The following is a 27,259-nucleotide window of genomic DNA, read 5'->3' on the forward strand; positions in this document are numbered from 1 at the left end:
ATGTATTGAATGAGTGCATGGTTGAGGCACAAACATGGTCACACATCTCCCTTGTCACGATGTCTTCATCAAGAGTCCCCATGCCCCAGGATGATACTGAAACCCCTTAGCATATTTATAAACTGGCCCTTCTCTGACTAAGCTGGAGGAACTGGAGAGGAATGCAGTGGATGTTTAATGAATAATTATCAGGCAGAAGGAACTGACATGGATGTGCGTGAGGAGGAGATGGATGTGCATGATGAGGAGATAGAAGGGGCGAGAAGACTTGAAATTCTGGCTTGAACAACTGGGAATGCGGGTTTTTACTGAAATTGGAAAGACTGGAGAGGAGCTGGTGTGAAGCAGGGCGATCAACAGGTCAGTTCCGGGCAGTCTCTGCAGTGGACATGTTCTCTCTCTACTCTGGCGCCACCAGGACTACCAGGCCCAGATTCTTCCTCTTCCCCTGCCCCCGTGCTCCTTCGCCCTCGCTGCAGTGTCTTCTGGTTCTTGCCATCTGAGTGCTGTTAGCACTTTCTCTTCCCCTGGAACCCCTGTGGGCCCCACTTTTGTTGAACCTTGTCCTCAGCTCGCCTCTCCACGAGCTCGTGCTAAGGGCCTCAGGGACTCTCCAGGGGCCTCTCCCCCGAGGGTCCTGGCTGGGGAGGGGTCTCTTCCTCTGTTCATTGGACCTGGAATAAAGGCCCAGCCCGGGCTGAGTCTGAAGAAGGGCCAGTTTATAAATATGCTAAGGGGTTTCAGTGTCATCCTGGGGCATGGGGACTCTTGATGATGAAGACATCGTGACAAGGGAGATGTGTGATCATGTTTGTGCCTCAACCATGCACTCATTCAATACATACAGTTGTGTTCCTGTGGGTTCCCAGCACTGGAGTGAGTGCCAGAATTTCAAGTCTTCTCGCCCCTTCTATCTCCTCATCCTGAAGGCTCTTTTGTTTCTGCACACGCTCTTCACGCTCTTGATGAGAAAACAGATTACTGAGCAAATGAATATAATAAAGACTCCAGCAGAACTTCCAGCCCAGGTGCAATGAACATTCCAATGCAGGCATCATTCACAAGTTTGCTTCCTTACAGCTCCTTCCCTTTCAAGATTCCTGGCCAGGGCACTCTTATCTACAAGGTCAGCAGCCAACCAAGCTGGTCTCTCTCTCCAAGGCCATCCCCAAATGCCTGCATCTTTCCCCCCTTGCCTTGCCCCCTTGTCTGGGGACTTTTGCCACAAATGGTGGTGCCTGCTGAAAAACGATGTTGCCCATGTGACAGATATGGACACAGTTGTGTATAAAAGGAACACTTGGTCTTTAAACAGGTGCTCAGACTTTACTGGGCTACCCAGGTCTGGGATCTTATGCATGAGTAATAAAGCTTCTCCTGCCCTCACCATTCCTGAAGTATCATTTGTTCTTCCCCTGCCTGGGCAAAAGGCTAGAATTTATTTCTACAACACTCTTAGTTCTCCTCCTGGCTTTACAAACTACCCACTGCCAAACCTACCATTTTCATGAGAGGGCCAGCACCAGCAATGTCCTGAATTCCAGATGTTTATACCCAATTTGGTGTCTCAAGTTTCCTCCTGGAGTCTCATCGAGATCTCACCCAGAACACAGCCCAGATGACATGCTCTCCCCACGCCTTTCCTCCTCCACCATCTCTTCTGCCCAGTCAGTCAGCCAGGGCTGTGATGACAGCGTTGTCCTTCCTTTGCTCAGTTACTCAGGCCAAAAATTCTAGAGGACACGAAATACAGAAAACTCCAGAATGGAAAGACTGTGTAACCTCCAGAAGAGTTTTAAAATCCCCTTGCACATGCCAAAAAAAAAAAAATTAAACAAATTCTAGATTCATTTTTGTCTCTTCTCTTTCTCACCATCCCTGTCTCCAACTCACCCACAAATCCCATGGCTTCTCCTTTCAACCTGTCCGGAACCTCATTCCCTTTCTCGGGGCCTCCTTTGGGACTATGTTCCTGGTCAGCGTCTTCATCCCTGTCTCCAGCTTCCCTTCATCTCCTGCAACTTATTCCACCACAGGGGCCAGAGTCATCCTTGAAGATGTGATGCCAGATGAGTCCCGCGGGGACCTTGAAAGGGTGAATAGTAACAGCCACAGCCCCAAGCCCTCCCTCCCCCTGCAGGTCCTGGGGTGACCTGCCCTCTGTCTGCCTCTGCATCTCTCTCCCCTTCTGCCTCCCTCCACCTGCCTCCCTGCTCTGGTGGCTCCTGCTGTCTCTGGGACCGTGAGAAAGTGGGTACTAGTCCCTCTGTTTGCAAAACTTTGGCCCCAGGAAGTCCTGTGGCCTGATCTGTCATTTTCCTGAGGTCTCTGTCGCAATGTCAGAGTACTGTGGCCTCCCTGGTGACACAAGGGGTTGGGCACCACACTATGAAGCAATCTGCAGCCTCTGCAGCACGAGTTTGATCCTTGGCCAGGGAGATACCCACATGGCGCAGCAGATCTCTCTTGGTTCACCCGCTTGCCAGCAGTGTGTTTCGTCAGTCTGCCTGTTCTGTTCCCTGCTCTGTCTCTGGTGACTCCTTTCACCTCCCAATGCATTTCTGGCCTGTACTCCATCTCTTAGATGCATAAATAAATAAATCTTAAAAAAAAAAAGAAATGTTACAGAGTCCCTGTGCTCAGCCCTTCTCCCTTAGTCCTTGAGGGAGAAGAGGGAGGCCTGTCTGTGAAAAGCCACCTGATTGTTTATTGATCCACTGTTTATTGTGCTTACTGCACGCCGGGCATTGTTCCCAGCACACCCGGTGGATTATAAAATCGTACCCCATCCACAGCATCAGGGAGCAGGTAGTGATAGCTAATGTTTAGGGAGGCCAGGCGTGGAGCTGAGTACTCTGTGTAGAGGAATCAGCACATCCTCGTAGTGACCTGGTGCAGGAGGCCCTGCTGTCATCTGCTCCACATCTAAGCCCAGAGGCCAAGTAACTAGCTCCAGTCACCCAGGCAGTGGGAGGTCCAGCTGGGTTTGCAGCCTGGCCTTAGGTCTGAGGCCACTTGAGGGAAGGGGAAGGTTAGGGGGAGTCTTTCTGGGGTGCTGAGAGGCACTGGCCCCTGACAGGGGCTGTAGCCCATTCCTGGGCAGGCGGAGCCTTTGCTGGGGCAGAGGCGCAGAGGCCGCCCTTGCAGTCCAGCCCAGGCTGTGGGGGCAGCACAAGGGCTGCCGGGGACCCGGGCAGGGGGCGTGTGGGGGCTAATATCTGAGGTGAGGGGGGGTCCTTTCTCACTGGGGGGCATCGGTGTCCCTCTGCTGGGGAGTCTGCAGGCAGCGGGTGTTGTCAACTGAATTAAGTCCCTGGTCAGGCAGCCGCGGGCTGGGAGGGGGCGGAGAGGGGAAGTGAACCTAGAAAAGGCCGGGGAGGGGCGGGAAGGGCAGTGTAGTAGCCGGGCTGTCTCGCTGGCTCCTCTCCGGTCAGCTCCTCCCTCCGCCACCTCCCTGCAGCTTGGCTGCCCCCCGCGGGGTCCCCAAGGCCAGCGCTATGAAGCGTGTCTGTGCGGGAGTCTCTGCAGGGGTGATCGTCCTGGTGGTGGCAGCGGTGTTGGTCTGGTACTATTGTTTCAGGCAGCTGAGTTTCTCCGAGGAGGTCCAGTGGCGATGCGCCCGCTACTCCCCTCCCCCGAATGCGACCCTGAGGTAGGTGGCACCTCGGGCACCGCTGGGCACCGCTGGGCAGCTGGGTTCGCGCGCGGGCACAAGACGTGAATGGCCCGAAACGAAGTATTTTGTGTCCGGGGTCCGGGGAGAAGCCGGGCCGGGCGGGCAGAGCGGGGTCCGGGCTGAGGACCCCGCGCGCCCGGGAAGCCCCTGCGCCGGCCCCGCGCGCAGCCGCCGCCCCCCGCGGGACCCGCCTCGGGGCCGGGCCGGGAGCAGCCCCCGCGGGTCCCCCGCACCCCCGGGCTCCGACCCCGCTGCGGGCGCGTCTCGGGGCGGGGGCGCGGGCTCACGTCTCAGGGGGGTGAGCAAGCGCCCCCCGGTGCCTGCCGGGCCCGCCTGGAAGCGCAGGGAGGGCGCAGGGGACCCGGGGCGGGGCGCGGGGGTGCGGTGGGGGGGGCCAGGGGCGCTGGATCGCGGAGGGGGGGGTTTCCTCAGGAACACAAACCAGCAACCCCACGGTTGGGCGCCCCGAAATCTGTGACCGGGAAACAGGGACACTGGAGACATCAGCCCCAGAACCTGGACAGACCCTGGGAAGGAGCAGCACCATGTGGCTCCAGGAAACCTTCCAGAGGGTTCCTCATGACCCTCTCAGCGAGCTGCTCATCTGCCCCCAGAGACCCTCCCGCTGGGCTGGTTTCCCTTCCCAGGGCTTGTCTCCCCCCAGAACCCCTTTTTGAGGTGGTGCTGGCAGGGAACAAGCAGGGAGTGGAAGCTCCTGGGGGTTTCTCTGTTGCAACAGACCCCAGAGGTCTTACCTGCCCCTTGTGGGCCTCCAGATTGTCCAGTCCTCACAGGTGTTGACTTGCAGGTAACTGAGGACTCCATGGAGGGAGGAAGCAGGGTGGGGTGTTCCTCCTGTCATCTTCAGAGTGTCCATTACATCCCGTGTCACCCAATGTAACAGTGAAGTAAAGGGAGTGGGGGGAGCAAAGCGTGTGCGGGAGAGAAATGCCTCTAGTTCAAAACGGTCAAGAGGCTGCGAAGACCAGTTCTCCAGGACTCATTTCTAGAAACTGCCATCATGAGCCCCTCCCCTCTTCTGCGCCTCCTCAGCCTGGAGCCCCAGCTTGAGCTCCCCAGGGATTCCCTCCCTCTCAGGAGAGAGCCCCCCGCTGTGGATGGAGCCACATGCACCCGGATCCCGTGTCAAGGAGCGGCCCCTCCACTCTCACCTGAGGTCAGCAGCTCACAGTGTGTGTTGTCCGTTCATCCTGGTCAGCTCGCACGGGCTGTGAGGGGAGCACCCACGGGGCGCGCGGGCGCCTCAGGAACCGCGGGGCGCTGTGATGGTGTCACGATGCCTGTCGGGAGGAAACAGTAATGAACACAGGAGACACCTGTGTCCCTGCCACGCGGTCAGCGGATGCACAGCTGCATGTGTAGTGTTAGCAGCTGAGCCTCTGTTGTGGGCTCTGAGATGGGTCAGCACCCAATGTACCCACCATGTCGGAGATCCTTGCGCACAAGGGGGTGCTCTGAATATTATGGGGAGTCCAAGACCTCCAGGAATCAGGTTCACTTTCTCTGTGGCTGGTGTGCCGGACCTGGAATCTTGGCTCTGTCAAAGTGTCACTTTCGGCAAGTTACTTTCCCCACAGGATTCTCAACTGTAAAACACAAGTGTTGGTGACAGCCCCACTCTAGGGGAATTGTAAGGATGAAGGGGAATAATCCTGAGATATGTAGTAAGTATGGGAAATGTCCATTTTTTTGGTAACGCTGTGTCCCAGACATCGTTCAACAGGATACACATATTTTTATTGTCATTTCACAACTTCTTTTGTTCTCTCTCTTCAAATATGTGGCAAGCTTTCTCATGGATCAGCTCTTCATTTGCACTTCCGTGGGCCTCTCATTTTAATGATGGGTATTTTATTCCCTCTTCTCAGTAAAACCTTTTTCCAGTGTAGGAAACAGCAGCCCCACACCAATGCTGAGTAACACGGACGGTGCTTGTGCGGGGCTGGGCTGAGGGGCTCAGAGGAGGAAAGCGCCACCTGCTGGGGCAGGACCAGGAGGACGTCATGACAGAAGGGCCCTTTGAGGATTTCCCTTTAGGATAGATTGTCAGCACCAGGGTGTTCTGAAGAGTGTGTTATCCTGGAATGAAGCCCAGGGGATGGAGACGACCCTGCTGCTGAGGGAAGATCAGCCCCTGGATGGCCCAAAACCTATCTGGGGATAGACTCTTCTAGAAAGAGGGAGCTCTGGGAGCACATCTGATGGCTGAGGGAGAGAGGACAGAGGTCAGAAGCATCATGGGGTCTTGGGGACCATCCAGCTGGTGAGAGGGTCTGAGCCTCAAGTCCTCCCACCCACACCCTGAACTTTGTCAGCACACAGAGCATGAGGGTGACTGTGACTGCACAGGGCAGAGGTCTGGCATGTTTTCCTTTTGGGGTGAAGGAATGACCCCATCAACGTCTGTATTCTGGGTTAGCCTTTGATCTTCATTAGTGCATTGCCGGCCTCAGCTGGGTCCTGCATCTTCCCACCATGGTCATGAGGCTTCCTTCAATTCCACCACCATTCTGGGGTCGTAAGACAGAGCCCGGTGGCCATAGAGGCTCCAAAGCCCCTGGTCCAGCGTGGAAGGCGAAGGGATAGTTGGCCAGGGCTCAGGACGGGGGACCTGGGTGCTGCTGTGGTTGAATATCGCAAGTCAGACCCCAGGGCTGGGTTGTCAGGGGCGGGAAGGATGGAGTGGGGATCTGTGCAGAGTCACTGAGCGTGGGGATCCTGGTGCCACCAGGACAGAATGGGAGAATGGAAATCTGGGACAGAATCTTGTAGAAAGAGGGAGCTCTAGAAGCACATCAAATGTCTGAGGGAGAGGGCAGAGGTCAGAGGGGTGGGGACAAGGAGGATAGGGCTTCTTTTTGGGTTAGTGCTTTGTCTCACAGTTTGTTCTTGGAGAGGTCAGAGCTTCCGCTGCTGAGCCCTGCCCACACTCTTGTTCTGGGCTCATTGCTAACAATTCCCGGAAGTGCTGCTGCTTGCCTAGAAAAAGCTTTTGTTCTTTATCAAATGACCATGATAGCTGCTCTGCTTCCTCATTTCCCCTTTGGAGGGAAGACCCTTGGAAAGAGCTTCCAAAGGGGGAAAGGCTGGGGGAGGGGGTGCTCAGTGTGCGGGTGGTCCACAGTGTAGCAGGAATTTGAAAAGTTGATTCTTTTTGCACATTTCAGCCCCCTGTCAGGAGAGGACGCAGTGGTGGACGGGAAGTGAAATATGTCAGAGGTCAAATAATTTGGCGATGGTCTAGGTCTGGCTAGGTCACTCATGGGACTCTGTGTGGGATGAAACCCAGGGTTTATTGTTCAGAAAGTTGAAGAAAGTTGTTCCTTTCTTCTGATGTCTTTCTTCCCTGCCCAGGTGGTTTTTACTTGGTACTTAATGTCCAGTTCCCCTAGATGTTTGTTGCCATAGCATGTCCACCCTCTAAGCCCCAGTAACCTTGCACAGTCCACGGGCTCCCTGCACAAACCTCATCCTTCCCCTGGTAGCTTCAATTCTACGTTCAGATTTCTAGAGTTTATTTTGGCTTAACTTTGTCTGTTCCTTTGCTCAGTTTCTCTGCACTCCAAGCATGAGTGAAAGCATCCAGCATTTGTCTTTGTCCTTCTGATTTATTTCACTCAGCAAAATCCTCTCCAGTTCTATCCGCCTTGCGACAAGTGCAAGAGTTCATCTTTTTTACAGCCGAGTAGTATTCCATTGTGTATATATGTGCCACTTCTTTTTAACTTACTCATCTGTCATTGGGACTTAATTCATTCCCACAACTTAGCCACTGTGAATAGTGGTGCAATGAACATCAGAGGCCACGGGGACTCTTGCAGGGAGAGAGTAGACCCTCAGGAGTGCCACAGCTTGGCTCAGAGGGAGGATAAAGCTACTAGGAACATCTGTTGCCTGGAATGTGTCCCTTGGGGAAATACCCAGAAGTGAATTAGCTGCGGCATGTGGTTCAGTTATTAAAGAAACCACTGAACTGTCTATAAGGAAAGTGTATTGTCTGCTTCACCCACCATCAATGTGTGACTAATCTGGCCTTCACAGAGCTGGGCTAATGCTTGATATTGTTAGACTTTCACATGTTGCTCAATGTAGTGGGTGCACCTCAGATGGCTGAGGGAGAGAGGGCAGAGGTCAGAGGGTTGGGGAAAAGGAGGATGCTGCTTCTTTCTGGGTTAGTGCTTTGTCTCACAGTTTGTTCTTGGAGAGGTCAGAGCTTTCCCTGCTGAGTCCTGCCCACACTTTAAAGTGTTTTTTTCATGGCAGTTCTAATTAGCATTTCCCTCTCAACTGAGATGTTGAGCATCATCTCATGGACTTTTAGATGTAAGTATTCAAAGCTTTTGCCAATATTAAAAAATTATGTTTTTGTGCTTATTATCAAGTTTTAGGAGGTTCATGTATTCTGAATTTAAGTCCTTGTCAGAAGTGAACCATAAATATATTCCTTTATTTTGTGACTTACCTTTTCATTTTCTTTAATGGAGTCTTTCAGTAAAGAAAGATTTTACTTATTTTTAAAAAAGATTTATTTATTTATTTTGTACAAGAACCAGGGTATAGGCCAGATGTGCAGGAGGGTGAGAGGATTCACCAGAGACAGAGTGGGGAACAGAACAGGCAGACTGACAAAATACACTGCTGAGGGGAGCAGCGGGCCCGACAGGAGAGGTCTGCTACACCATGTGTGACCCTCATTGGCCGGGATCGAACCCGCACTGCAGAGGCAGCGGACAGCTTCACAGCGTGGCGCTCAACCGCCTGTACCAGCAGGGGAGGCCCTGTGAAGAAAGTTTTTAAAAGAAATATTGATCAGGGGCCTCCCCTGGTGGCACAGGTGGTTGAGTGCAGTGCTGTGAAGCTGTCTGCAGCCTCTGCAGCGCGGGTTCAATCCTGGCCCTCGAGATACCCACATGGCGCGGCAGACCTCTCCTGACTCACCCTCTGCTCCCCTCCCCAGTGTACTTTGGTCAATCTGCCTGTTCTGTTCCCCACTCTGTCTCTGGTGGATCCTCTCATCCTCCTGCACATCTGGACTGTACCCTGATCTTGTGTGCATGAATAAATAAATCTTTTTTAAAAAAGGAAAAAATAAATATTGATAAGGTCTGATTTGTTCATTTTTTCTTATATAACTTGTGTTTTAGGTTTCCAGTCCCTTTCTGTCTGTCTATCTTTCTATCCATTCTTCTATCTAAAGATTTTAATATGACCAAATTTTTTATTTCAGAAGTACAATAAAAACAATCACACATTATAATTTACTAAAATAAGAGATTAAAGTAACAGAGATGCTGGATTTTGATTCATGATCTATGAAATCTATGGGTACACATAGTGAAATCTACCATCTTAATATTGAGATCCCAACCCACCAATACAGTGTACCCCTTCTTTCTTTTTTTATTTTTCAATTGTATTTTTTTTATCGAGGTAACACTGGCATGTATCCCATATATGCTTTAGAGGCACGGTCACACCTCTTCAGATGTGTTCCCATACTGCACCACTGCCAGGATACCCCACCTTCTCTACCCCACCTTCAGACCCACTTTTTTTTTTTTTTAAAGATTTATTTATTTATTTACACAAGCACTGGGTACAGTCAGAAGCGCTGGAGGGTGAGAGAATTCACCAGAGCCAGAGCGGGGAGCAGAGCAGGCAGAAGGACCGAAGTACACTGCTGAGGGGAGCAGCAGGTGGCAGGAGAGGTCTGCGCGCCATGCGGGACCCTCCTCTGGTGGCCGGGGAGCAGCCGGGGATCGGAACTGGCGCAACAGAGGCCGAGGGCAGCTTCACAACCCAGCGCTCAACCGCTGCACCACCGGGGAGGCCCCAGACCCACTTTCTTTTACTGCTCTCCCCACCCTCTCATGATGGTGGCCTAGTTCTGAGGTCAGATTTCTAGTGTTCGTTTTGGTTTAGGTATTCCTGTTTCTTGGTTTTGTTTTTGTTCTTTCCACACATGAATGAAATCATGTGGTGTTTGTATTTCTCCTTCTGATTTGTATAGCTTAGCACAATCCTTTCCAGTTCTATCCCTGTTGTCACAAATGGCAAGATTTAATCTTTTTTTCTAGTAGCTGAGTAGTATTCCATTGTGTATCTATGTGACATCTTCCTAATCCACTCACCTGTCTTTGGGCCCGTAGGTTGTTTCTATAACACAGCTGTTGTTAGTGGTGTTGCAATGAACACAGGAGCGCATGTTTTCCTTTCAAATTAGTGTGTTTGCACTCTTGGGGCAGATACCTAGGAGCGTGACTGCTGGATCATGTGGTCAATCTATTTTTACTATTTTGAGAAACCCCGTATTTTTTCCATGGTGTGAACAAGTCTACACTCCCAATAACAAAGGGAAAAGAAGGTTTCTTTCCTTCACACCCTTCCCAGCACTTTTACTTCTAGTCTTTTTGAGAGGGGCCATTCTCACAGGTGTGAGGTGGTCATTCACTGTGGTTTTGACTTACACGTCCCTCATGAGTGACGATGAGCATTTTTTTCACATGCCTGTTGGCCACTTGTATGTCTTCCTTGGAGATGTATTTATCTCTTTTGCTCATTTAATATTAGATTATTTGTTTTCTTTTGGTTCATTTGTATGTGTTCTTTTTAGATCTTGGGATTGAATTGAAACTATACACTGCTTTGGGTAAGAATGTCCATTATAACTGTTAATTCTCCCAGTACACGAGTATGGAATCTCTTTTAGTTTTTTTGTCTTCTAGTTCTTTTAACAGTGTCTTACAATTTTTATTGTACACCCCCATCACCTCCTGTGTCAAGCTTATTACTAAATGTTTAATTCTTTTTGATGCAATAGTATGGGATTGATTTTAAAATTTCTTTCTCTTCTAGTACATAGTTTGCATGTTGGAATAAAACCAATTCTTGTATATGGATTCTGTGACCTGCCAGTTTCCTGTATTGATTTCTTGTTTACCATGACTAGAAGCCAAATTCCTTCTGCTGTCTTACAAAGCTCTGCTTGTCTAACAGTATCTGATTTCCTGCTTTCCACTCTTCCTTTTGCTCACCTGGTTCCCCACACTGACTGCCTTGTTGGTTTTGCACATACCATACATAACATAGGTAGATTCTTTGCAATGATGTTCCTTCTTCTTAGGATGCTGTTCCCTAGCAGGTCTGTATGACCAAGTCCCTGTTCCCTTCAATTTGTTGCTCAAAGGTCATCTACCCTTCACCCCGTTTAATGCTGTGATCTCCCTCCTCCTGCCCCATTCTGCTCTATTTTCCTTCTTCCTTTAGATCTTATACGATTCTAGGGTTCTCTATAACCACTAATTCACTGTCTGTAGTTAATCTAGTTCCGGTAGAATGTAGATTCACAGAGGACAGACAACCTAGTTTCATTCACTGCTATATCTTATCTGCCCACAAATATCTCCAGCGTACACTAGATGTTCAATAGATATTTGCCAGATTAATAAATTCATGGTCCATGAGAGTCTGGAAGTCTTTTAAGACCCTCCTTGGCAACCTGCAGGAGTCTTGCGGCTGCACATCTCTCCACGAGGTGGCAGTCCTTGCCTTTAGCCCAGCCAGGCCAGGCAGCCACATTTGAATAAACTGCTCAAGGAACCTGCCTGTTTTCTGTGAGCCAAGACAATCTGCCCGCAGGACTTGACAGTGAGAAAATTCATGGAATAAGTATGAGTGACCCATCAATGTATAAGTACTTTTAGGGGTGTGGACATAGAGTGTGAGGGTTTCCTGAGGGTGGGGGAGACAAGGGCCAGCATATTAGGAGGGTGACGGTGCTGCACGATGGGGACCTGATGTGTTATTTGGGGGACGAGTGTGGGTTAGAGAGTGGGGACAGCAGAGTTATGAAGCATGAAGTAGCCTGACAGTATAAAAGGGATTGAACCACCAAAAGATGGCTACTTGTCCACCTTTGTGCAAGACCTTGTCCTTCTTCCCCTCCCCCCTCTAGCCCAGTCACTTACCCATCACTGGGAACAGGGGTGTCCTCTTCGGGGGTAGCGCCCTCAAGGCCCCAGGCGGGGTCTCCGTGGATTTAGGCACTTGAATAAGGAGGGTCCTGGAGCCCTCAGTGTCTTTTCAGGCTTTAATGCTCTTTCTTTGCCCGTTGTTGGGGGCAAGGCTGAAGGCTGGCAAGGCAAGAGGCTGGGGGGATGGGGCCAAGAGGCCGGCAGGGCTTCTAGCCCCCAGTAAATCTTTGCTCTTTCTCTGTGGACTCTCTCTAGCGTCTCTCGGGGTCTCTTCCTCTCGTAGCTGCTCTGCTGTAGCCGCCCCTCCTTAGCCCTTCTCCTGTCTCTGAAGGACGCTGCCCTTATATCCTCGGCCTCCAGGCCCAGGTGTGCACACTTACGCCTGCCTACACCATGCTCCAGGTGTCCACCATCAGCCACACATGCCCACGCCCACGCTCCCAAGCGCCTCCTGCATTCAAGGCCTTAGGTGACAGCTGCAAGGGCCAGTAGCGTGAAAGCCGGACTCATTCACTCACCTTGCATCTGGTCTTCACCTTTCTGGGGCAGAGACAGCCCCTCTGCAGGGCTCAGGATCTTATGCTGGGAGGGACTGCCTCCCTCTGGGGAGCCAGCCATGATCCTACACCTCCTGCAGGGGGCAGCATTGTTCAGCAGTGAGCAGTGTGAGGCTGCTCTGCTGCTCACATAGTTGGCTTTGGTTTTCAGTTGCTCTCTGAGCTTCTGTAGCTCCAAATCAGGGATATGGCGGGATCCCCCTCCTCCCGCCCCCAAAAGCTAGTGTGAGATTTGAACAGGACAAGTGAAGCCCTTGGTACAGTCCTTTCCTCTTCCATCACTTCTCAACTTTGGCGCTGATGCCACCCTGGTCCAGACCACCATTGGCACTCACCGGGATTACTGGTCTACCTCCTCTGTCTTTTCCCTCCTTTGGACTAGGCTCAGCAGAACAGTCAGAAAAGTCAAAATCTCTGGACACCTGGAGACAACCTAACTGGTAGGTCAGAGGTAGAGAGAAGAGGCGAGAAATGAACAGGAGGGAATGACTCACTGGAGAATAGGTGAGTCTGTGGGGAGGTGCAGAGTGGTAGAAAGAGAAAGGACGTGCCCCTGATCTAGAACCCTAATATCTGTGATCAGTCTGGACTCATTGTCACTAACTGAGACAAAGGGAAGCTCTAGAGGACTAAGACTCCAGCTCTCCATGAAACATTCCTGTTAATATAATAGGTGAAGTCTTCCCCAAACTGCTCCTACAGCTTCTGCCTCTCAGTTTCTCAGAACTGGCAAGTTCTTTTCTGTTTCAGGGCCTTTGCACGGCCTCCCCTGCTGTGTGGTGCCCCCTCCTCATCACCGTCTCAGCGAGGAAGACCTCTCTGGGAGACCTTTCCTGACCACTCTCCCTAAAGTGGTCATTGATCCAGTCTTCTCCTCTTGTTCCCCCTCCATTCATTTCCTGCTTGCTTATTACCACAATCTGCACTTATTTTGTTCCCTTATTTGTTCATTTGTTTACTATCTGGTTATACAGAGAGTGAGCTCCACCAGGACAGGAGCCTTCTAGGGTCGGGAGAGAAATGTTCCTCACATCTCAGTGTTGTGTAGATTAGAGAAGATGAAATATATGAAGTAATCAGTGCTAGTCAATGCTTCCTCAATGTGATTTTCTGGGTAATTATGCTCCAAAAATCTGTTTGACAACAAGCGCTGGCGAGGATTTGGAGAACAGGAACTCTCCTACACTGCTGGTGGGAATGTAAACTAGTCCAGCCCTTGTTGAAAACAGTTGGGAGATGTCTCAAAGATTAATTATGGACCTGCCGTACAACCCGGTCATTCCACTCCTCAGCGTGTACCCAGAAAATTCAAAAATACTAATTCAAAAGGAAACTTGCTCTCCCATGTTGACTGAAGTGCTATTTACTATAGCTAACTTATAGAAAAAAGTTAAGTGCCTCAAACAGATGAATGGATCAAGAAGATGTGATGCATACACACAATGGAATATTATTCAGTGATCAAAAAGCATACACTCCTGACATTTGCAGCAACATGGGTAGAGCTACAAGGGGTAATGGTAAGTGAAACAAGTCATAAGGAGAAAGATAAATACTGGAAGGTGTCACTACAATTTGGAATACAGAGAAACTAAACTAAGTGTTAGATAAAGACAAGCTTAAAAACAAAGCTTGAAAGCTGACTTTACAACTGAAGCAGCCAGACAGGGAGAGACAGGGAGGTGAGAATAATGGGGAACTGGGCACAATGGACTCTGGGTGATTTGGTGGTGGGTATGCTATGGTGGGATTATCCAAAGATGACCTCCATTAAAAATAAAAAAGAATAAGTTTGAAATCTAATTACTCATGTATTTTTGTCTGTTTTATCTCACAGAGTAGATAAAGACTGCAAAAAGATAGCGGAGGCTTTCACGAATGCATTTATTTCTAAGGACCCTTGCCACGTTCGAGCAGAAGACTATCAACCCCTAATGGAGCTGGTGAATCAACAAGTACCTTGCGACAAGGTAATCAGGGTCATTGATGTCAAAACCCAGGATAAAGCCAGAAGCACAAGGTCACAGGACACATTTCGACTACGATGAGCAAAATAATGAATTCATTTCACATTGTGACCTAGAGCACACGCACACACGTACACATTGTGCACAAGGGCTCTCTCCCACCCTTCCACACCCAAGTAAGACACATGACCCTACCCGTACTGTATAGGATTTACTCTGAAAATTTCTATGCTTTTCTTTCACTTAAAAAATGAGGATTTTTAACAGAGGAGGGAAGAGCACAAGGGACTATGGTGAGGGTGCACGGGTGACTTCGTGGCGGGAGGTTTACCGGACTACACCTGAGAGGAAAAAGCATACATTGTACAGAAATGAAGAATGATGTATAAAATACATGAATAAAAAAATTGAAATTGTGGATATTAAAAATTTACTACATGTTTCTCAATGAGCGGTGTGTTTCTTCTTTCTTAGGTCCTTTTTTGGAGCAAAATAAAAGAACTGGCACATAGTCACCAGGGGGAGCTGCTCACCCTGGAGGACATGCTCCTGGGCCACATTGCTGATGGCCTCACGTGGTGTGGAGACATCAACACTTCTGGTGAGGGACTGACTGAGCCATTTGCAGCGTGAAGAAGCCCTGGCTCAGCCAGGGGCCCCCATCAATGTGCTGGAAGGAGTCCCAGGGATTTCGCCTTATACCAGTCACCCCTCATGACAGCTCAGGCTGGTGGAGCGTTGCCTGCTTTGACCCTCGAATGTTTTCTAGAAAAACTGACTTCGGGCCTTGGGGTGCCCCTGCTCCTTGAGTCTCTCCTCTTGGAGTATAGACACAGCTGGCTTCTGAATTGTTGGTGTTTTGCTTTCTATACGAGCAGCATTTAGGGCGAAAGGATTCCACAGCAGGGTGTGGACTCAGGGAAGGACCCAGGCCGAAGTCCTCCCTCCACAGGGCAGCTGCCGAGCCTCGGGGTGTGGACCCTTTGGATCTCCATCACTTTGCTGGGCATTAGCATTGGGAGAGGCACGGGATGGAAGAAAGACACTCAAAGTCCATTGAGAGAGAGAGAGAGAGACAGAGAGACAGAGACAGAGAGAGACAGAGAGAGACATGAAGAGAAGCTCACACCTCAGGAGGTGCAGCCCACCCCCCCAAACCGTCTCACATTTATGGGGTATCAGAGTCAGGGAAGGTGGGCAAGTCCGTGGAGGAATGTGGGTGGTGGGGAGGTGGATTGGGGATGCAGAAATGTCTGGCACGACTAGGGAGGAGTGACTAGGGCTCCATTTGAGCTGCTGATCAAACCTCCCTCTCTCTAGACCCTGTGACCCTTGACTTCCCGTCCAGGTGGTCGAGCTGGTTGTGCTCACCTGGCCATAATGTCCGCTGCTGTGTTCAGCAGATGCTGGATTTCCCGTATGTTCCTCATCCCAAGGCTTTTGTCCTGGTGAGGGGCCTCCTGCCTGACTCTACATTTTCGCTTGACCAGCAGGAACTCTGGGACCAAGACTACATCCCGAGAACAAGGGGGCTGGGGAATCCTTAAGTCTCAGCCACTATTCAGAGTCTTCATATCTTGCCCAGAAAGACGCAAACACCTTGATATGAGAAGGTGTTTTCTACTCAGGAAACCTTACTGAGGGCCACACCAGCCTCCCCTAGTGTGCTATGGGCCACCCCAACCCAAGTTTCTCTGATTTATTTGACTATACCAGATCATATGATCGCTGAAGGTGGGAACATTTATTGCTCTCTCTGTTCTTAGGACTAATGCAGTAAGTTTTTGTGCTGTCAAATGCAGTGGAGAAAATGCAAATGTATATATATTAGTAGTAGTACATATTAGACTATTATTTAGTCGTAAAGGAAGGAAATCCTGTCCTTCGTAACAGCGTGTATCAGCTTGGAGGGCATCATGCTAGTGAAACAAGACAGACAGAGAAAGATAAATACTGCATGACATCATATGTGAAGTCCAACAAAATAAAAAAGTTAAATTAGTAGAAACAGTCAAAACACAGCAGGGGCTGGAAGGTGGAGGGGCTAGGGAGAGGATGGTGTAAGAAACCAACTCTGCCTTACAGGATAAAGAAGGTCTGAGTGTCTAGTGTGCAGCGAGGTGATGACACTTGATAACACTGTGTTATGTGATTGAAATTTGCAAAGGGAGAAGGTCTTACATGTTCTCATGAAAAAAAAAAACACACATTTTAGGTGATGCATGTGCTAGTCAACTTGATGGGGAATCTTCTCACAATATATACAGATATCAAGTCATCAGGTTTTACAATCTAAATATATTATGACTTTATTTGTCTGTTATACATCAATAAAAAGAAAATAAGTGTTTGTCATTCATGCAAATATCCCAGGCTAAGCAACACAGAAACTGTGTTCTCTGCAGCAGCTCCCCATGGTGGGGGGCGGGGGGGGGGCGGTGTGTGGGAAAGCCCTCAAGAGTGTTGGCAGGAGACAGAGCAGCAGGTGGCCAGAGGCCCGTAGGGCCTAGTTTCACACCCAATTCTTCCTGGATGTGGATGAGCCTGGCGGCTGCTCTGTCAGGTGTTTTTGCTTAATTACCCAGCATGATGACTCAGAACTGGTCACTGTGTTGACCTGTGGTGCATGGAGGGCAAGGTAAGGATCTGGAAGGGATTTGGGGGCACTGAGTGAAACTGGGTGGAGATGTGTCCATTTTCCAACTCCTCCCTGGCAGTGGGAAAATGTCTCTGCCAGTGGAAGAGCCGGGGAAGAATGGAGCTAAATTGTACTCTTTTTCATTTCATTTAATTTCTATAAACTATGTCTTTTAGAAGTGAAGAGTGACTCTTGTCCAAAAAGGAATGAAACCTGCCCTCATCCTGCTACATCGGTATTCTGGGACGTGGCGTCCAAATGGGTAAGCACCAGCAGTGAAATTCTAGAATTCTGGAGACCCAAGAACTTAAAGGTCAATGGTTGGTTTTCTTTCTTTTTGGATCACGGTCCTTTTAGGAAAACCTATGTAGGATTCAATCTTTCCTGAGAAAGACTTTCATAAGCCTGTGCCAGAAGATTTTCACATATAGCTTTAGGGTTTCATGGCGGGTCCAGGCCCCCAGCTGAAGAGAATCCCTGGGCTCATCCATCTATTCTTTGAAACTCAGGCTGGTTTGATTTTCTGACCCAGGTGTTGACCAATTATGGATTCTGAAGAATCCTAAGAGTCCACATTTACAGACCACTTACCTGCCAGGCTCAGTCCTTGGCTGTCCCATGGATGCAAACCTTTCATTCTCACAAGAACCCTATGAAGTAGGTTCCATGCATATCACACGTGTTCTACAGGTGACAGCTTGGAGGTGCAGATAAGTTAACTATCTGCTAAAAGTAGAGGGTAAGCGACATATATTCGTCTTGGAGCAGGGAACACGGTAAAGGTGACCAAGGCCACTCTACTGTTACCAAGCAACCAGCTTCTTGCCCTATTGCTGGGGAGAATTGGGGTGTAGGTTGGGGACACAGTGGTGAAAGAATTCTGAGACAAAGCAGGGAACAGAAAGAGTTAAGGGATGAAACAAAGAGTTAAGGGAAGCAGCAGGTGAGGCAGAAGACTTGGTCTGCTCTACAGGGAGGGTCTCAGGGCGCTTTTCACACTCCAGGCATCACTGGCTGGGCAGGTGCTGTCTAGGATGTGTCCTGACTCATGACCTGGATCATGCATAAGGGATCAGTTTCCATGGCAGCCAGTCTGCTCCCTTTATTCACTCAAGCCTACCCCCTCACCCCCTACCTGCTTGCTGGGAATGACACTGGAACAGGAGCAGAGAGGGCCACAAGAGACACCATAGCGTCTCAGAGACCTCTAGAGAGCTTCCAAAAGCCCCAAAAGGTCAAAGAAGCCAAACCAAGAGTTGTAGAGTAACAAAGGACAGTGCCCGCTAAGAGGACAGTCACTGTCTGTCAGTCTCACCGGCGCACAACTAGAAGAGACCTGAGACTCCAGGAACCAGCTCTGGGTTGTTTATAAACAGGGGAGCACAGAGGTCGCTGGCCCCACAAGGGCGGCTGCTCACCTGGGTACCAACAACAAACAGTCTTGGAGGCGCCAGACTCAAGGCCTTGGGGCTCCTCTCAGACAGTGTCAGGGTTAGGCCCGAGGCCCTGGGTGACAGAGCCCTTCGGCGCTTCCCCCTCGGAGGGCTGCTGCTGGAGCTGCTTTTCCTCTTTCTTTGGCAGCTGGAACCATCTTCTTTTCTTCAGGGGCTGGTGTCGCCTCTCCTTGTTCTTCGGGGGCCCTGGTTGGAGTCTGACTGGACCATTTAGCACAAGTCAGCTCACAGCTCGCACCCGCTTGGGCCGTTACAGAGGGCAGAGACTGAGCTCTGAGGAGCAGCTGCCCCAACTGACTTGGGGGCAGCAGGCCGAAAGGACACGTGTGACTGTCCTGCCGGCTCCACCACTAAGGCAGCTGGTTCCGGTAACACCAACACCTGCCTGGTGTGTGGAGACCAGGTTATTACGACACCAGGATTTTGAGTAAAGGAAAAGTCTTTATGGAGTATCAGTTGGTAAGGAGACAGGAGATCAGCTCAAATCTGCCTCCCCCTTTCAGAAGGGGATGAAATTATAGAGGCTTTGGAGGTGTTTGTGTTAGAGCAACCCCGATATTAAACGGGTTCCTGGCTGTGGGTCCTCACCCGCGCGCTTTAAAGGGACTTATGAATACTCTACTACAGACACACGCAAAAGGGTTAATAAAAGGTTTATTTACAAGAGGAAAGGAAATAAGGAAAATGTACAACTCAGGGAGAAAATAGGGAAATAAAGTCTTTCATGTGTCCTACCCGATCCGACGACCTGGAAACCCAAAGTCACCCTCAGAGCTGGCCGGACGCTGCGAGCTGGCGGAGAGCCAAAATGGGGACCCCCAAAGCCCACGTGTCTGCCTTTTATCCACCTGGCTCCTTAACCCCACCCTCAGGTCCCAGCCACCTTCCCTTGGGTGGTGATGGGATTTGGAGTTCCCAGTGTCTTTGGATTTGGCCTGGGGTGGGGGTGGAGTCCACAAAGCCTGTATGGAATTTGCTTTGGGACAGCCTTTTCCCCCTAACATTTGGAGCAAAGATACCGTTTTATTGCCTGAAAAGCACGTTAGAGGCAAAGAAAGGTGGACTTGACTGAAGTTCCCTTACAACTGACTAATTCCAAGGCAGTTCATGTGTGAAGAGACTTTCCTTCAGACACTGGAATAAGATTTCTGTGGGGGGCCCCTGGCCTCTGGGCATCCCCTCCTCTGCATCTGCACGTGTGTTCTCCGGCTGGCCTGGCGCTCAGCTCCATGTCATTCCATAAGCCTCTAGGCTCTGCTGTGTCTAAAAAGTAAACCTCAGGGAGAGGCAGGTTTCTATAGATACACACAGACAGAATGTTCTAGGGCCTGAAATCCATCTAGTGACTTAACCTCAGTGACTCTGCCATGGAGAGATCCACCCCCCCTCTCCCCGGACTGCACCTTTATCTTGGCCAAGATCTCAGGGATGTGTGTCCATGACCTTCTTTCATCAGACTCCATCCTTCCGTGTCTGACATAGAGACAGTGTGGCTTGGTGGTTGAACCCAAGAGACATGACCTTGGGGAACATTGCCCTGGTACTTACTCTGTGGGACTCTTGCTATTTCTATATTGCGGGGCCCCTGCTCAGCTCCCTGACAGCACTCCACTGAGTTACCCCTGTGACTGGTGATCCCCGCGCCGCTGGCCTCTGCGCCTCACACCCAGAGGGAAGAGACACGCTGGGGTTTCATAATCCGTTTCAATTTCTCTCTACGGTGATTTACCACTTACAGGATAAAGGCGAAGCCCGTGACTAAACGTTCAGGAACCTGAATTCCATGAACTAACTTAGCTACTTGACTTCAGCATCCACTGAGGGGTCCCCCAAATCGCCCCTATTCTCTCAAGCCCCCTGACCTTTCTGTTGGCAGCTGCCTCCGTGACTCGGCGACATCCTGTTCATCCTTCGGGTCTTGGTCTTTGTTGCCCTCCATGACCTCTTCCTGCCCTTCCTCATCTCCCTCACAGGGAACTGCACTTCTGGCTCCTGGTTCCTTCCTTTTCCTCCCTCTGCTCCTGTGACAGAGTTTCCTGGGCGCCCCCTCTGCCAGGTGCTGCCCCAGTCACGGCCAGCAGGGGGTCCGGACTCTCAAGTGCTCCAGGTGCTGGTGGTTAAGCTCCTCACCACAGTAGGATGTTGTTAGGTCACATGGAGGGTGTGGGATGCTGCTGTCGTTCAGGGAAGGGACCTGAGCTGTCCCGGGGTCCTGGTGAGCCTCCTGGGAAGCATGTCAATGGCTTTGTTTTGTTCCTTTTGAATCCCCCAGGCCTAGCACAGCCGCCAGCTAAATGTTTGCTGCACGGTGAACTACAACTCCTGGCTTCATAATGGTCACCATGCATTTCTCTTTGGGCCTGTCCAGGGCTCAGTGTCACCTTCTCTCCTACCTCCCTCCTCTTGGCTCCCCCAATTCCCCATCGCTGAACTCCCACTAATGAAATGTGCAGTGTCTACACTGCAGGTCCCAGAAAGTGTTCTCTTCCTTCCCCAGTGAGTTCCCCTCAGTCTCTACACTTCCGGCTTCTGGACCCTAATTTAGCTCCCACGGGAACAATGACATTGACCTTCATTGTTCAGACACAAACTGGAGCCACTCCTTCCAGAATCCCCATGTGACGCGAAATTCCTCCAGTGTCTGGGCAGGACACTGACAGACCTGACTTCACTGAGCTAGACCCACGCGGGATATTTCATCTTTCAGCAGCTGAAGCTGAGAGCTGTTTTGGATGGAAGTATGGTGGGGATGTGCTGATGTTTGCATGCTGAGGGATGGTGAGGTTCTGTTTCGTTTTTCAGTTTGCAGAAAACACCTGTGGACAGGTTCGTGTGATACTCAATGGGTCCCTCAGTCATCCCTTCAGCAGGAACAGGTACACGATTTCTTGTCATCCTGTTTCTGTGGTCAGCATAGCCGCCTATTGGATAGTTCATCTCTAAGAGATTATGATTTTTGTGTTTAAAGTCAGAACAGAAAATGTGGGCTCAAAGAGTAAAACTTGTGTCTTCTATGGAGACCTTTGCCTTCCTTGTTGGTACTTTTGTTCAGTTGCTTATTTGCATCAGCCCTGAAGTGGTCCTTGCTGCGTGTCTCCTCCTCCTCCTGACCTTTGTGATTTTTTTCAATGTCTCTCATGACCTTCCATCTGTCCATTCCCCCTCTTTGTTCACACTGTTGCCCCCCACTTCACCTTTTCTAACTTCTCTGTCCCTGAAGATGTGATCTGACTTCTCTCTGCTCCATGAATAGTGTGTGAATCATTATTGATGTGCAGAATTGGCTTCTTGTTTTGAGAACTTTATTCAGAGGTCAAGCTGAATGAATAAAATGGGTGTTTCTAATGCAAATTATGTGTCAGGTTCAGAGAGTAGGTTCTAACCAGTGGCCTCCTGCCTGCTGTGCTTTGACAGGCACTAGGATGCCAGGTGTAGTCTGGGTTTGGGGCTAATGATGTTTTTTTTTTAAATTTATTTATTTATTTATTTATACAAGCACTGGGTACAGTCAGAAGCGCGGGAGGGTGAGAGAATTCACCAGAGCCAGAGCAGGGAGCAGAGCAGGCAGAAGGACCGAAGTACACTGCTGAGGGGAGCAGCGGGCGGCAGGAGAGGTCTGCGCGCCATGTGGGACCCTCCTCTGGTGGCCGGGGAGCAGCCGGGGATCGAACCGGCGCCGCCGAGGCTGGGGACAGCTTCACAACCCAGCGCTCAACAGCTGTGCCACCGGGGAGGCCCCTAATGATGGTTTTTGTCCCTTTTATCTCAGTACTTTTGGACGTGTGGAAGCCCCTAATTTGTCTTCAAATGTTTACAAACTACAAGCCTGGGTGATCCGTGAAGCACCTGCCAGGTATCTGTTGCTGCTTTGGACTCATTCATTCTCAGGGTGATTTTAGGAACTGAGCCATGAAAGAATCCCTAGTCACAAGAATGTCCTGGGAACAGACTGGGGCAGGGATGGATGGGGAGTCACTCTCCCCTCAACCCAGCCCAACCACTCTCTCTTCCTTTCGTCTCCATAATAGACACCCACCTAGTTCCCACGTTCTGCTCCCCTATAGCCTGCAAGCTCTTTACCCAGAGCCTGGCCCAGGTCCTGCCTGCTCCTTAGAAGAAATTAAGAGATTCAAGAAATGTCCGCGAGATCTTGTCATTTTAACACTTGCCTTTTTCTTTCCAGGGACTTGTGCTCAGGCTCTTCCATAAATGATCTGAAATTGGTTTTAAGAGAAAACATTGAATTTACTTGCAAGGATATGGACAGGTAATTGATTATTTTCTTGAGGCAGGAATGGCATCTTGGTATTTGTAGGCATTTTCTCTCTGCCCCCGTGAGTCAGGAGGGCTGCATGAGTCCCTCTTGGCCCTGGATGGTGATGGGGGATGAACTATCCTGATCTCCATCCCCTCCCACCGCCCTCCCAACCCCTTTCCACCTGTCTAACTATCCCAGGAGGGTTCCCAGCCACCCCATGCCACCTTTGTCCACCTCCTCATCCTTTCCTATCTGCCCCATCCCCCCTTTCTGGGGCAGGATGACGGGATCCCAGAACCCCCAAACGTGCCCACTCTAAATAGGTTCTGCCCTCTGCCATATCAAGACAAAGCATACATAAGGCCTGTAATGGAAAGGAACCCAAGTGCACATTGCTCCTACTCTGTTTCTTCAAAATACACTCCATCTCTATCTAGTAGTGCATTACTATACATAGAAATGTGTATCAATTTTTTTAAAGATTTATTTATTTATACAAGCACTGGGTACAGTCAGAAGCGCGGGAGGGTGAGAGAATTCACCAGAGCCAGAGCAGAGAGCAGAAGAGACAGACTGACGAAGTACACTGCTGAGGGGAGCAGCGGGCCGCAGGAGAGGTCTGCACGCCATGTGGGACCCTCATCCGGTAGCCGGGGATCGATCTGGCGCAGCAGAGGCTGCGGGAAGCTTTGCAATCCAGTGCTCAACTGCTGCGCCACTGGGGAGGCCCAAAATGTGTATCGATTTTATTGGTACATTGGATAGGAATATCTACATGTTTATGAGAAAGATGATTTTACCATCATGATTGCTGCCTTTACAAAATTGAATTGCCAATAAATTAGAAACTAATTAAGAAACATATTTATATTCTTTTCATTTAGAATAAAGCAAAAGTGGCTTCAAATATCCTGAATCATCTTAGACGCATTCCTTTCCCACAGTAGTGATTCCTTGAAGAATAGGATGCTTTCTCCCCCTCTATCCCTGAGTAAATTCTAGTGGGGGATCCCGGGCCACCACACTGGTGAGGACGGGGGATCCACACTTCAAGCCTCTGTGCCATTGGCCTTGGAATGGGCTAGAGACAGACCCGAGTGTTCAGAAGCCCGTGGGTGCTGGTCGCTGTTCTAAGGCTCCTTCTCTGCCTTCAGCTCAATCAGCCTGGACTCTCCTGTGATGAACCCCCTTGCTCCCCCTCTACCCCTCCTCCACTTGCCAGCCCCTCCCTCTGGGCCCTGGTGCTTTGTTTTCTTGTTTTCATGGAAATGAGAGTCACTCACCAGCTAGATGCTGCCTGGGGTTTGGTCTGTGCATAGGAGGTGAGGTCCTCTTGCTCCCAGCCTTCTCCAGAGTCTGGAAACACTGCAGCTTCTCAGGCTTTGGCTCCACATTCTCTCAAGAAGCTCCTGAGGAGAAGCGAGCAGGTCATCAACAGATAACTTGGGGTCCCTTGTCTCAGGGTGCTGCTTTTGCTGTCCTTGCTCATCAGGTAGCTGTGACGTGTGAGAGCCAGGTAATCATTTTTATCCCCCGCACTGTCATCAAACACCCCATTCGCAGTATTTATATTTCACTTTACAGCTCAATTAAAAAAAAAATTGGGACATACTTGAGTCAGTCACTCCTGACTCGATTGTTCTCTGTGTTTTCAGGAGATGGGGAGGGTGCTGCGTGGTCCATGAGTTTCTGTTACTAATGAAGGGGCTTCTTTCATTGACAAATTGAACCAGACCCTTTATTGAACTGCCTCTTGATCTCCATTTTTGTTTTCTTGTCACAGGGAGACGTTTCTTCAATGTGTGGAAAATCCTGAGGGCTCACAATGCAAATCTGTAGTATGAGACAGTGCCGTGATCGGTTCGGTTCTTTGCACTCTTGCTGTCCATCAACATGCCTGACTCAGGAGCCACACTGGGGGGGAGCTGAGGATTTGAGGGGTGCTACTGTCGTTGTGTCAACACCGAAGGAAGACTTGCTTCCCAGTCTTAACATAGTTTTTGTTTTGATGTCCTAATATTCAAGAAAAAAATCATTGTATAATTGCATAATGAAAATGTTTTGCTGAGTTATTTCATTTTAAATTTCATATGAAGGGTTTATGTTGTGTAACTGTTGGCAGCATCCTTTGTAAAAGTGAACCCATTTTTCAATATGGTGCATATTGGTACTGTCAAGTCAAGGAAGATGAATACCCAAGCTTTCCAGAAAATGTTACATTCCACATGAACGGCCTTGTATCCGGGTCCATTTGTGAACCGTTTAGGATCTATTGATAGTCAAACTATAAATGCCACGATTATGGTTATGCTGGGAAAAGTATTCCGTCGTGTATGAGCTACCCAGTGCGTGGTGCGTGACACAGTGAGATTGATATCATTATCTCCCACTTGCTAGATGAGAAAATGGAAGTTCAGAGAGATAATATCATTTGCCTAATGTCATACTTTAGTTCAAGAAAGAGGATGATTTTGAACTCGGGTCTGTGGGACTCCAAATCACATGTGCTCTCTGTTTTGAGGACTAAACCACAAAACTTAAGGTGCCTTTTGTTTTCCACCAATAAGTGCCTGCTAGGTTAAATACAATAAAATCTAGAATGTGATTTTTCTGAATGACTTGAAAACGTACGTTTCCCCTCTTTGTCCTCATGGCTATGACTCACAACTGCCTTTGGAATCTGGGATCTATTTTATCTGTACATCCCAGGTGAAAGGTAAGTTTACCCTTTCATTGCACATGCCGTGGCTGTTACAGCTTTCCAGCGCTAGGTGTTTCCAACAGAGGAGTTTAATGCAGGGATTTATTGTGCCCATAATAAAAGAGGTCAAGAAGCCAGATTGGGACAGAAGAGGACCAACAATGGGAGCAGCTATTGTTCTCAACTTTGCTGATTAGCACAGTAATCCTTTTGCTCTGCATCATTTGCTCTGTGGACAGGGAATCTGAGCAGGCTCCTGTGGAATGGCCCTTCTCTGCCCTCCTGTGGTTTCAGGTGGGGCTACTCACCTGGGGCTGGAGGATTCAAGATGGCCTCACTCACATGTCTGGTGCCTTAACAGAATGGTTTGAGCATCTGGGGAATGGTTGGGGTGACTGGGTCTCCTTCTTGTGGTGTTGGCTGGGATCACTCATAGGCAGGGAACCCAAGTTTTCCCCTGAGGTTCCTCTTTTGTCCACACCGATGTCCTGGACATTCCATGGTTGTCTGATTCCCTCTAGTGGAACAGAATCTATAGAGGGTATATAAGTCCAGGCCCAGAGACCCGACTGTCACCCTGACTGTGTCTGTCGTTCAACCCAAGCCACAAGCCAGTGCTGATCAGGATGGGAAATTGGCTCCATCTTCTTTTGGGAAGGGGGACATGATGGTCCTCTCTACAGATGCTCTACCCCAGAATCCAGTGGGTCAGCCATGCTGGTTTGTCAGCCATTGATTTGCCTCCAAGGCAAAGTCAACCTTTGCCACACTTTTTTTTTTTTTTACCAACTCGTCTTCTCCTGCTGTTGAAGCCCTGCAGAGTACCCCAGGCTATCTAGGGCAGGGCAGTGTCTTGAAGGGGAGAAGGGATAGTGAGAGAAAAAGGAATGAAGTAGAACTGAAAAGTAATTTTGACAGATTTTCCCCTTTAACCCTGGGAATGCAAACAGCCACGATTCCCTCTCTCCAGCACTATCTGTCCACTGCAAACAGCATTAATCAGCCATGACATTGTCTGCTGAAATCTATTCGTGTCCTTAGTGTTCTTGTCAGACAAGACTGGGCAACCTTTGCCAATTTAATGGTTTGGGAAAGAGCAGAAAGCTATCTGCCACACTGGTTCAACTAAAGAGGGTACAAGGACAAGTGACTATTTGAATCCACTCTACAGTTTGATACTGACCAGTCCAGCTTTCCTGATGGAGGCCTCTGCTTTGATTCTTTCCATCAGGCTAGCCCAGTGCTTTTAGTAGCCTGGTTTTTCACACATGTGTTTGGTTCTCACAATTCAGGTGAAATGAGGAAGCTGAGACTCAGTGGAGCTGAGCTCTCTGCCCAAATCTCAGAGCAGGATGAGGGTGATCCTCATCCCTCTCCTTCCAGACTCCACAGAGCCTCACACCATCTCGAGCTTTCAGAAGTGTAGACCTTGAAAGCTGAAGGGAGGCCGCAGGCCCAAGCCCTTTGTGTCACAGATTAGCCACCAGAAGCACAGCCAGGTCAATGTCTACCCAGTCATCCAGCCCCTCTGCGTAAGACAACCTCAGGGCTGGAGCCCAGGATTTCTGGCTCCCAGGCCATTGCCCTTAATTCGATTCCCTAGAGTGAGAACCTGACATGTGTGGTTATTACTATGTGGCTGAGGGGAGCAGGGAGGGAGGTGACAAGAGACACCCTGAGGAATCAGAAAGGAAGAGAAAAGGCCCCACCCAACTTCTACTCACATCTTGTCCTCAGCAAGAGGTTCCTTGGGCTAATCCCCCAGGAGCCCCAGCCCGGGGGGTCTCTTCGTCCTGTCCTGGGGAACACAGTGTCCACTGCCTCTGGGTTGCCGGGTGACCAGTCAGGTCTCAGGGTCCCTCACAGCACACTGGCCTGTGCCTTAATCAGATGCTGCTATTTTCAGTTCCACAGAAAAGAAGATGTGTTACTTAAAAAATTGCTTTTTAAAATACAAACGTAATAGTGACTACTCACTTGAAAAACTTAAACAATACAGAAAAATTCAGAAGGC

General features: G+C 49.7%; 1 protein-coding gene across 1 annotated transcript; it reads left to right on the forward strand.

Annotated features, from left to right (window-relative positions):
• Positions 1–3,415: 3,415 nt before the first annotated feature.
• LOC119260630 (ADP-ribosyl cyclase/cyclic ADP-ribose hydrolase 1-like) lies at positions 3,416–25,157 on the forward strand. Its single transcript, XM_037529614.2, has 8 exons — positions 3,416–3,652; positions 14,065–14,197; positions 14,669–14,795; positions 17,009–17,094; positions 21,089–21,162; positions 22,056–22,139; positions 22,470–22,553; positions 24,328–25,157. Exons 1-8 carry the CDS (start codon positions 3,498–3,500, stop codon positions 24,386–24,388), a joined length of 804 nt encoding a protein of 267 aa, XP_037385511.1. The 5' UTR covers positions 3,416–3,497; the 3' UTR covers positions 24,389–25,157.
• The last annotated feature ends 2,102 nt before the right edge of the window (positions 25,158–27,259 follow it).

Source organism: Talpa occidentalis, unplaced genomic scaffold (assembly GCF_014898055.3).
Source record: "Talpa occidentalis isolate TD23 unplaced genomic scaffold, MPIMG_talOcc4v2.1 talOcc4.6, whole genome shotgun sequence".
Classification (NCBI taxonomy): Eukaryota; Metazoa; Chordata; class Mammalia; order Eulipotyphla; family Talpidae; genus Talpa; species Talpa occidentalis.

What these genes read in the sequence shown, in the direction of transcription:
- LOC119260630 (XM_037529614.2), top strand. Translation starts at nt 3,498, where the DNA reads ATGAAGCGTGTCTGTGCGGGAGTCTCTGCAGGGGTGATCGTCCTGGTG. An exon ending in GGGACGTGGCGTCCAAATGG is followed by an intron (nt 17,095 to 21,088) that starts GTAAGCACCAGC and finishes TTCGTTTTTCAG; the next exon opens with TTTGCAGAAAACACCTGTGG. An exon ending in ACTTGCAAGGATATGGACAG is followed by an intron (nt 22,554 to 24,327) that starts GTAATTGATTAT and finishes TTCTTGTCACAG; the next exon opens with GGAGACGTTTCTTCAATGTG.